Source organism: Stegostoma tigrinum, chromosome 29 (genome assembly GCF_030684315.1).
Source record: "Stegostoma tigrinum isolate sSteTig4 chromosome 29, sSteTig4.hap1, whole genome shotgun sequence".
NCBI classification, from domain to species: Eukaryota; Metazoa; Chordata; class Chondrichthyes; order Orectolobiformes; family Stegostomatidae; genus Stegostoma; species Stegostoma tigrinum.
Window position 1 is genome coordinate 42,357,477 of NC_081382.1, and position 11,680 is coordinate 42,369,156.

Sequence of the window (11,680 nt, forward strand, 5' to 3'; positions counted from 1 at the left end):
GGAACAGAGGGATCTTGGGGTCCATGTCCATAGATCCCTCAAAGTTGCTACCAAGTTGATAGGGTTGTAAAGAAGGCGAATGGCGTGTTGGCTTTCATTGGCGGGGGAATTGAGTTTAAGAGCCGTGAGGTTATGCTGCAGGTCTATAAAACCCTGGTTAGTCCACACATAGATTGTTGTGTTCAGTTCTGGTTGCCTAATTATAGGAAGGATGTGGAAGCTTTAGAGGGGGTGCAGAGGAGATTTACCAGGATGTTGCCTGGATGGGAGGGCAGGTCTTATGAGGAAAGATTGAGTGAGTTAGGGCTTTTTTCATTGGAGCGACGAAGGATGAGAGGTGGCTTGATCGAAGTGTACAAGATGATGACAGGCATAGATAGAGTGGATAGTCAGAGACTTTTCCCCGGGCAAAAATGAGTATTACAAGGGGGCATAATTTTAAGGAGATTGGAGGAAGGTATAGATAGGGATGTCAGAGATAGGTTCTTCATACAGAGAGTGGTGCGTGTGTGGAGTGCACTGCCGGCAGTGGTAGTGGAGTCAGGTACACGAGGGACATGTAAGCGACTCTTGGGCAGGCACCTGGATGGTAGTAAAATGTAAGGTATGCAGGTTTGTAGAGTAGGATAGCAGGTCGGCACAACATTGTGGGCTGAAGTGCCTGTACTGCTAGTCGGTTCTGAGGAAGGGTGACCGCACTCGAAGTGTTATCTCTGTTTTCTGCTGCTGAGCTTTTCCAGCAACATTTTTTGTTTGTGGGCCTGCCCTGCTGCATGTTTCTAAATGTTTTGGCATCTGCTTTCCAGCATTCACGGGTTATTTCTGCCTTTGAGCTGAGGGTGGCTGGTGCACGTTAGCCCCAGCCCTGGTTACATTTTGGGCGCAACTTGTGGCGACAAAGTAACAAAGTTCCAGTTGATACACGGGGCGGTTTCAATTTCCCCCTCGGCTCTGACATGCGGAGGCTGCTGAGCTCCCGCTGGCTGCTGGCCGGAGTCTCCTTGGCCGCTGGCACTGGCCTGGGCCTGACCCTCGGGATCCACCGGAACCGAGTGGATCCGCTCAGCGGCTTCCCGGTGATCCCGGGCTTGGCGGCCGAGAGCGGACCCCCGGCGCTGTCAGGTTCGGCAGCGGCGCCGGAGGTCGTTAAGTTCGGCTTCCCGGCGGTGTCCCAGCTCCGGAGCCGGGAGTCCTACGTGTTGGCCTACGACCCCCGGACCCGGAACGCCTCCTGGGTCCTGGAGCAGCTGGAGGCCGGGCGCCTGGCGCGGAAGGGCTCGGAGCGCGGGCGCTGCGAGTTCCGAGAGGACGACTCGGTTCACGAGTATCACCGGGCCCGCAACAGCGACTTCAAGGGCAGCGGCTTCGACCGGGGTCACCTCGCCGCCGCCGCTAACCACCGCCACAGCCAGAAGTGCATGGACGACACCTTCTACCTCAGCAACGTGGTGCCGCAGGTTTCCGTCTCTATATTTCAGGCCATTGTGCTGCCCCTGGAAAGTGCCCGGGTTCTGAACTAGTGACATGTGCCACTGGTAAATGGGGCAGGGAATAAAATCCGAAAGAACTGCGGATGCTGTAAATCAGGAACAACAACAAAGTTGCTGGAAAAGCTCAGCGGGTCTGGCAGCATCTGTGAAGGAAAAATAAGAGTTAACCTTTCGGGTCTGGTAACCCTTCCTTAGAACGTGTGTGGGAGAAGTCATAGAATCTCCACAGCGCAGAAACAGGCCTTTCGGCCCCACGAGTCCACACTGACCTTCAGAGCATCCCACCCAGACCCTGTTCCCACTACACCACTCATCCCTGAATAGTGCAGGCAGCCCACCCTAACCTGCACACTGTGGGGACATTTAACATGGCGAACCCAGCACATCTTTGGACTGTGGGAGGAAACCGGAGCACCCGGAGGAAACCCACGCAGACACGGGGAGAATGTGCAAACTCCACGCAGACAGTCGCTCGAGGCGGGAATCGAACCCAGGTCCCTGGTGCTGTGAAGCAGTGGTGCTAACCACTGGGCCACTGTGCCACCAAGCAGCGGAAAGATTTTGCAGGGCTGTGGGAAATTACCAGGGTGGATTCCAAAAAAAAACTGCTGATGCTGTGAATGAGAAATGAAAACAAATCCCCGGAAATTGCTGCAAAAGCTCAGCATATCTGGCAGCATCAGTGGAGGGAATGATTAATTGTCTTTTTTAAAATTTATTCATGGGATGAGGGCATCGCTGACAGGGTCAGCAGTTATTTCCCATTCCTAATTGCTGTAGAGAAGGTGGGAGCAAACTGCTGTTTTGAATCGCTGCAGTCCTTGGGGTGTAGGGATCCTTGCAATACTGTTAAGGAGGGAGTTCCAGGACTTTGACTCAGCAACACTTAAGGAACAGGCATCATATTTCCAGGTTAGGACGGTGACTGGCGTGCAGGAGAAGTGCACCTGTCTATCTGCAGCTCTTGTCCTTCTAGATAGAAGTGGTTGTGAGTTTGGACAATGCTGTTGGATGAGCCTTAGTAAGCTACTACTGTACATCTTGTGCTGACACTGTGCTTTGGTTGTGAGAGTTGAAGGTGGTGGATGGGGTACCAGTGTACTGGGCTGACTTGTCCTGGATGGTGTTGGGTTTCTTGAGTATTGCTGGAGCTTGACTCATCCAGGCAGTTGGGGAGTATTCCATCACACTCCCGACTTGTGCCTTGTGGACTGGATTTGGGGAGACAGGAGGGGAGTTACTCGCATCAGAATTTCCAGGTTCTGTTCTGTTTTTGTAGACAAAGTGTTTGTGTAGACGGCCCAGTTAAATTATTGATCAGTGGTAATGCTCCACCCCAGGATGTTAATAGTGCCATTAAATGTCAAGGGATGATGGTTAAATTCTCTCTTGCTGAAGATGGTCATTGTCTGGCATTTGTGTGGCACAAATGTTACTTGCCAGCCCCAACCTGGATATTATCCCAATGTCATTGGCATCATGTTATGATGTAATGAGAACCTGTCATTATACTACAAAGCAATGTATGTCTATAAATCATGTTTACTTCAGCATTAATTTGTACTTCTGAGGAAGTACAAAAAATGTTAACTCTGTTTTTATCTTCACTGATGCTGCCGGACATTCTGAGCTTTTCCAGCAGCTTTGTTTTTGTTCCTAATTTGTACTTATTGTGCTTTATTTTCACTTCTAGGATCCTAATTTAAATCAAAATGCCTGGAACAACTTGGAGAAATACTGTAGGAGCCTGACCAAGTACAACAAGAATGTGTATGTCTGCACTGGACCCCTATACTTGCCAAGGTATGACCCATCTATCTGTCAGGTTAAGTCAGAACCATCACTGAAACTCGGCATTAATTCAGAAAATTTCAACAAAAATCTTCATATGGCTTAGAGGTGAAGCTGTTTCTCTGGTCTCCACAGTCCCTGTGTCATTTCCTGGTCCACCCTGAGTTAGCCGATCACAGGCAGAGCAGCACATTGCCCAGGGATAATTTTCTTTAAGAGATGACCCAGACCCTTTGGAGCAAAGTACACCGGCAGCTGTGATTTAGCCATTTATAGTGAGACACAGTTGCTTTCTTTTGCGACCATACCTCAAAAAAGTGACTCAACACTAACTGGAGGGCAAGGTAGTTAGAAAATGGGGCGGATTTCCAAGAGTGGGGTGATGAGGCTAAGGAAGTCCTGCTGTAATTGTACAGGGCTATTGTAAAACCATCTGGTGTACAGCTCAACCTCCATGTTTCAGAAAGAATATACTGGTGTTGGAGGCAATGAGGACGCAGCTCATTAGATTTGTCCCCGGGATGCATACGTTTGGGGTGGAGATTAGTCTCAGAATAAAGAGTTGATCATTTTAACACTGAGATGAGGAGCAACTTCATCACTCAAAGCGAGGTGAATCTTTAGAATGCAGTACGTAGCAGCAAGATGGATGCTCCGTCAATGAATACATTTAAGGCTGGCATGGATTTTTGGTGTTTCAGGGAATCAAGGGATAAGGGGCACAGTTGGGAAATGAGTTGAGGCAGTAGGTCAGCCATAATTGTACTGAATTTGGAGCAGGCTTGAAGGGCTGAATGGCCTGTACCTGATCCTATACCTCATAATCCTATACACATGATTTTTTAAAAAAATTAACTCATGGGTATGGACATCACTGGCTAGGCCAGTATTTATTGCCAGGCCCTAATTGTCCATTTGAGAGTCAACCATATTACTATGGGTCTGGAATCACATGTGGGCCACACTGGGCGAGGACAGCAGTTTCCTTTCCTAGAGGACATTAGTGAACCGGATGTGTTTTTCCGACTGTCAACAATGGTTTCATGGTCATCATTAGACTCTTTATTCTGGATTTTTATTGAATTTAAATTCCATCAGCTGCCATGATGGGATTTGAACCCAGGTTCTCAGAACTTTACCTGAGTCTCTAGATTATTGTCAAGTGATACTACCAGTACTGTTACCTCCCCCAGGTGTCCCCAAGGTATGAAGGATGCTTTAAAAATGAAGATTATTTTAAAATTGGCATTTTGTTTTTTAAACAGGTTGGAACCGGATGGGAAGATTTACGTGAAGTATCAAGTCATTGGGAAGAATCACGTTGCAGTGCCAACACACATTTTCAAAGTGGTGATATTGGAGAAACACAGCGGAGAAATCGAATTACAGTCATACGTGATGCCCAATCAGCCAGTGCAGGAGAACATCCCCCTCGAACGCTTCTTGGTGCCAATTGAAAGCATTGAGCGGGCTTCGGGGCTGCTCTTTGTCAGTAATATTTTAAAAAGAACCAATAATCTAAAGACCATAACTGCTGGCAGTAAATAGCAGCATATCGAGCTGTGACTTAGTTCCAATTTTTTCAGGGGGAGGGTGTAAACTATTGTTGCTCACTGAGCAGCTTGAAATTGTTATAAATGTTTATTCTTAATTTCTTTGAATGTTTTTCAGTGTCAAATCTCCCCATAGATGTATGATTTGATATATTACATTAATTATCCTAATTCCCATTTATTATTGAATCATTGAATGCCTTTAAGTGCAGAGAGTGTTATGGGAAGTGGATTATTATCCGAGTGTGTTAAGATTTTTCTTTTCATTGGTAGAAAAAGTGTCTTCTTGCCACAGAACAGCAAGCTTTGGTCTGTTTATTTTAAGTTCACACGTGAGTTGTGGGTGCCATTGGGGTAATACTGGCTTTGTTTTCCATCTCTCGTTAACAAGTTGGTGGGGGTTTATCTGTCTTGACTCCTGCAGTCCATGTGACGTAGCTGCTGCTTCCGCAGTGCTACCCTACAGAGGAGAGATCCAGAATTTTGGTCATGGCTGTGGAAGGCGGAGCGTTTTATTTTCTCAGCTGGGGGGTGTTATGTGATTGAAAATGTCTCTGTCTTTGAGTATGTGGAGGTTGAAGGTTTGGCAGGTGCTGCTGAATAAAGCCATGGCAGGTTGATGTGCACTGCCCACAGCGGGCTAATAGCAAAAGATCTCATGTGAAGGGCACACATCCTGCCGGTGCTGCCTTCCCAAGGTAATCGCCTGACCCTCCGATTCCAATGTGAGATTTTTATTAGCTGCAGCTGAAATGAAGTATGTTCCACAGGTTCTTGATTTGACATTGCCTGGCTTTGCACTGTGAGACAATGATCACCATCTGCACCCAGTCAGCATGAATGCAACGCCTGTGGAACATGGGCAGGACAAGTGTTTACATCAGGTGTCCTGCTGCAGTGCTACGGTTGGTGGATCCTACGTGTGACAAATCCTCAAACTAACTTTCCAGTGGGACGGGTGCAAGACAACGTTTGCAACAAACGTCTAACATTATATTGGTACAGTGTAAGCCAAATTGAATTTGACAACATTTCGAGACCATATATTTAAAAAATGCACTTTCTATATGTTAATGGTTTAGCCATTGCACTTAATCAGAATTGAAGCTTAGCATAATGTATTAAAGACAAATAGTGGATAACACTCATCAGATTGGGTAGTTTTTTCAGAGAGAGAAACAGTTAACATTTCAGGTCAGTTAATCTTTCATCAGAACAGTGATCAGGTGTCAAACAATAGAAGGATTGAGAGGTCACAAAATATGGTTGAACAAGATTGATTTTGGAGGAGTTTAATGTAAACATGCAGAGATAGCAACAGGAGGGAACTTTATAATCCATTAGTCACTGAGACTGTTTGCTGCTGGTCACACTTACTGAAGGTAAATACACTGAAATCTTGTTGAGAAAAATATTTTACCTTTCAAAAGCATTCTTAACATTGTTAATTGATGTGTAATACTCAGGATCATTACTGTTTATTTTAGTTTCTATAAAATAAAAGCAAAGTTCAATCATTGTGTATATTTGTGAAGCTGGAAAAGCACAGCAGGTCAGACAGCATCTGAGGAGCAGGAAAGTCATCATTTTGGGGCAAGACCCTTTATCAGGACTGGAGAGAGGGTGGGAAGCCCAGAAGTAGATAGAGGGAGCGGGGTGGGTAGGGGGAAGGCTGAGTGGGATGGTGATAGCTGGAAGCAGGTAGGGGGTTATTGTGATTGGTCCGTGGGACAGGTGGAATGGATTGGAACATGGACACGTTAGGTTGAGGGACGCGCTGTGCTGGACATGGGATAAGACTGGGTGTGGAAACATTTTAAAGACTGCAAGACATAGGAGTGGAAGTAAGGCCATTCGGCCCATCAAGTCCACTCCGCCATTTAAATCATGGCTGATAAAGCTGATGAAGTCAATATTCAATCCTTGGGCTGTAAGCTCCCAAGGTAAAATATCAGGCATTGTTCTTCCAGTTTACATTTGGCCTCAGTCTGACAGTGGAGGAGGCCAAGGGTGGTCATGTCATCAAGGGAGTAGGAGGGGGATTTCAAACTCGGCGACCAGAAGGTTGGGTAGGTTGATGCATGCAGAGCACCAATGCTTCGCAAACTAGTCCCCAGTTCTGTGCTTGGTCTCCCCGATATAGAGGCAGTCATGTGGTTCTGCCAGGGGATGTGGGTATCTACAGCGATATGGGTATTTACTGGGGTATGGGTATTAACTGGGATGTGGGAATATGGGTATTTACTGGGGCATGGGGATGCGGGTATTTATAGGGAGATGGGTATTTACTGGGGCATGGGGGATGTGGGTATTTACAGGGAGATGGGTATTTACTAGGGCATGGGGGATGTGGGTATTTACTGGGGCATGGGGATGTGGGTATTTATAGGGAGATGGGTATTTACTGGGACATAGGGATGTGGGTATTTACAGGGAGATGGGTATTTACTGGGGCATGGGAGATGTGGGTGTTTACAGGGAGATGGGTATTTACTGGGACATGGGGATGTGGGTATTTATAGGGAGATGGGTATTTACTGGGGCATGGGGATGTGGGTATTTACAGGGAGATGGGTATTTACTGGGACATGGGGGATGTGGGTATTTATAGGGAGATGGGTATTTACTGGGGGATGTGGGTGTTTATAGGGAGATGGGTATTTACTGGGGAATGTGGGATGTGAGTGTTTATAGGGAGATGGGTATTTACTGGGACATGGGGGATGTGGGTATTTACAGGGAGATGGGTATTTACTGGGACACGGGGGATGTGGGTATTTATAGGGAGATGGGTATTTACTGGGATGTGGGTATTTACAGGGAGATGGGTATTTACTGGGACATGGGGATGTGGGTATTTATAGGGAGATGGGTATTTACTGGGGCATGGGGGATGTGGGTACTTACAGGGAGATGGGTATTTACTGGGACATGGGGGATGTGGGTATTTATAGGGAGATGGGTATTTACTGGGATGTGGGTATTTACAGGGAGATGGGTATTTACTGGGACATGGGGATGTGGGTATTTATAAGGAGATGGGTATTTACTGGGACATGGGGGATGTGGGTATTTTTAGCGAGATGGGTATTTACTGGGGCATGGGGGATGTGGGTATTTATAGAGAGATGGGTATTTACCGAGATGTGGGCATTTACAGGGAGATGGGTATTTACCTGGACATGGGGGATGTGGGTATTTATAGGGAGGTGAGTATTTACTGGGACATGGGGGATGTGGGTATTTATAGGGAGATGGGTATTTACTGGGGCATGGGGGACTTGGGTATTTACAGGGAGATGGGTATTTACTGGGGCATGGATATGTGGGTATTTATAGGGAGATGGGTATTTACTGGGGCATGGGTGATGTGGGTATTTATAGAGAGATGGGTATTTACTGGGATGTGGGTATTTACAGGGAGATGGGTATTTAATGGGACATGGGGGATGTGGATATTTATAGGGAGATGGGCATTTACTGGCCCATGGGGGATGTGGGTATTTATAGGGAGATGGGTATTTACTGGGACATGGGGGACGTCGGTATTTATAGGGAGATGGGTATTTACTGGGACATGGGGGATGTGGGTATTCATAGAGAGATGGGTATTTACTGGGATGTGGGCATTTACAGGGAGATGGGTATTTACTGGGACATGGAGGATGTGGGTATTTATAGGGAGATGGGTATTTACTGGGGCATGGGGGATGTGGGTATTTACAGGGAGATGGGTATTTACTGGGATGTGGGTATTTACAGGGAGATGGGTATTTACTGGGACATGTGGGATGTGGGTATTTATAGGGAGATGGGTATTTACTGGGACATGGGGGATGTGGCTATTTATAGGGAGATGTGTATTTACTGGGACATGGGGATGTGGCTATTTATAGGGAGATGGGTATTTACTCGGGCATGGGAGATGTGGATGTTTACAGGGATGTGGGTATTTACTGGGACATGGGGGATGTGGGTATTTATAGGGAGATGGGTATTTACTGGGGCATGGGGGATGTGGGTATATATAGGGAGATGGGTATTTACTGGGACATAGGGGACGTCGGTATTTATAGCGAGATGGGTATTTACTGGGGCATGGGGGATGTGGGTATTTATAGGGAGATGGGTATTTACTGGGACATGGCGGATGTGCGTATTTATAGGGAGATGGGTATTTACTGGGGCATGGGGGATGTGGGTATTTATAGGGAGATGGGTATTTACTGGAACATGGGGGATGTGGGTATTTATAGGGAGACGGGTATTTACTGGTGCATGGGGGATGTGGGTATTTATAGGGAGATGGGTATTTACTGGGACACGGGGGACGTCGGTATTTATAGGGAGATGGGTATTTACTGGGACATGGGGGATGTGGGTATTTACAGGGAGATGGGTATTTACTGGGACATGGGGATGTGGGTATTTATAGGGAGATGGGTATTTACTGGGGCATGTGGGTATTTATAGAGAGATGGGTATTTACTGGGATGTGGGCATTTACAGGGAGATGGGTATTTACTGGGACATGGGGAATGTGGGTATTTACAGGGAGATGGGTATTTACTGGGACATGGGGGACGTGGGTATTTATAGGGAGATGGGTATTTACTGGGACATGGGGATGTGGGTATTTACAGGGAGATGGGTATTTACTGGGACATGGGGGATGTGGGTATTTACAGGGAGATGGGTATTTACTGGGGCATGGGGGATGTGGGTGTTTATAGGGAGATGGGTATTTACTGGGACATGGGGATGTGGGTATTTATAGGGAGATGGGTATTTACTGGGGCATGGGGGATGTGGGTACTTACAGGGAGATGGGTATTTACTGGGACATGGGGGATGTGGGTATTTATAGGGAGATGGGTATTTACTGGGATGTGGGTATTTACAGGGAGATGGGTATTTACTGGGACATGGGGATGTGGGTATTTATAAGGAGATGGGTATTTACTGGGACATGGGGGATGTGGGTATTTTTAGCGAGATGGGTATTTACTGGGGCATGGGGGATGTGGGTATTTATAGAGAGATGGGTATTTACCGAGATGTGGGCATTTACAGGGAGATGGGTATTTACCTGGACATGGGGGATGTGGGTATTTATAGGGAGGTGAGTATTTACTGGGACATGGGGGATGTGGGTATTTATAGGGAGATGGGTATTTACTGGGGCATGGGGGACTTGGGTATTTACAGGGAGATGGGTATTTACTGGGGCATGGATATGTGGGTATTTATAGGGAGATGGGTATTTACTGGGGCATGGGTGATGTGGGTATTTATAGAGAGATGGGTATTTACTGGGATGTGGGTATTTACAGGGAGATGGGTATTTAATGGGACATGGGGGATGTGGATATTTATAGGGAGATGGGCATTTACTGGCCCATGGGGGATGTGGGTATTTATAGGGAGATGGGTATTTACTGGGACATGGGGGACGTCGGTATTTATAGGGAGATGGGTATTTACTGGGACATGGGGGATGTGGGTATTCATAGAGAGATGGGTATTTACTGGGATGTGGGCATTTACAGGGAGATGGGTATTTACTGGGACATGGAGGATGTGGGTATTTATAGGGAGATGGGTATTTACTGGGGCATGGGGGATGTGGGTATTTACAGGGAGATGGGTATTTACTGGGATGTGGGTATTTACAGGGAGATGGGTATTTACTGGGACATGTGGGATGTGGGTATTTATAGGGAGATGGGTATTTACTGGGACATGGGGGATGTGGCTATTTATAGGGAGATGTGTATTTACTGGGACATGGGGATGTGGCTATTTATAGGGAGATGGGTATTTACTCGGGCATGGGAGATGTGGATGTTTACAGGGATGTGGGTATTTACTGGGACATGGGGGATGTGGGTATTTATAGGGAGATGGGTATTTACTGGGGCATGGGGGATGTGGGTATATATAGGGAGATGGGTATTTACTGGGACATAGGGGACGTCGGTATTTATAGCGAGATGGGTATTTACTGGGGCATGGGGGATGTGGGTATTTATAGGGAGATGGGTATTTACTGGGACATGGGGGATGTGCGTATTTATAGGGAGATGGGTATTTACTGGGGCATGGGGGATGTGGGTATTTATAGGGAGACGGGTATTTACTGGGGCATGGGGGATGTGGGTATTTATAGGGAGATGGGTATTTACTGGGACACGGGGGACGTCGGTATTTATAGGGAGATGGGTATTTACTGGGACATGGGGGATGTGGGTATTTACAGGGAGATGGGTATTTACTGGGACATGGGGATGTGGGTATTTATAGGGAGATGGGTATTTACTGGGGCATGTGGGTATTTATAGAGAGATGGGTATTTACTGGGATGTGGGCATTTACAGGGAGATGGGTATTTACTGGGACATGGGGAATGTGGGTATTTACAGGGAGATGGGTATTTACTGGGACATGGGGATGTGGGTATTTACAGGGAGATGGGTATTTACTGGGACATGGGGGATGTGGGTATTTACAGGGAGATGGGTATTTACTGGGGCATGGGAGATGTGGGTGTTTATAGGGAGATGGGTATTTACTGGGGCATCGGGGATGTGGGTGTATATAGGGATGTGGGTATTTACTGGGATGTGGGTATTTACTGGGATGTGGGGGATGTGGGTATTTACAGGGATGTGGGGATGTGGGTATTTACTGGGATGTGGGGGAAGTGGGTATTTACAGGGAGATGGGTATTTACTGGGATGTGGGGGATGTGGGTATTTACTGGGATGTGGGTATTTACTGGGATGTGGGGGATGTGGGTATTTACAGGGAGATGGGTATTTACTGGGATGTGGGTATTTACAGGGA

At 46.9% G+C, this 11,680-nt stretch overlaps 1 protein-coding gene across 1 annotated transcript; it reads left to right on the forward strand.

Moving 5' to 3' along the window:
• Positions 1 to 699: 699 nt before the first annotated feature.
• Positions 700 to 6,348, forward strand: endog (endonuclease G). The gene is made up of 3 exons (XM_048559285.2): positions 700 to 1,457; positions 3,184 to 3,293; positions 4,547 to 6,348. The coding sequence occupies exons 1-3, from the start codon at positions 957 to 959 to the stop codon at positions 4,827 to 4,829; spliced, it is 894 nt and encodes a 297-aa protein (XP_048415242.2). The 5' UTR covers positions 700 to 956; the 3' UTR covers positions 4,830 to 6,348.
• Positions 6,349 to 11,680: the final 5,332 nt, after the last annotated feature.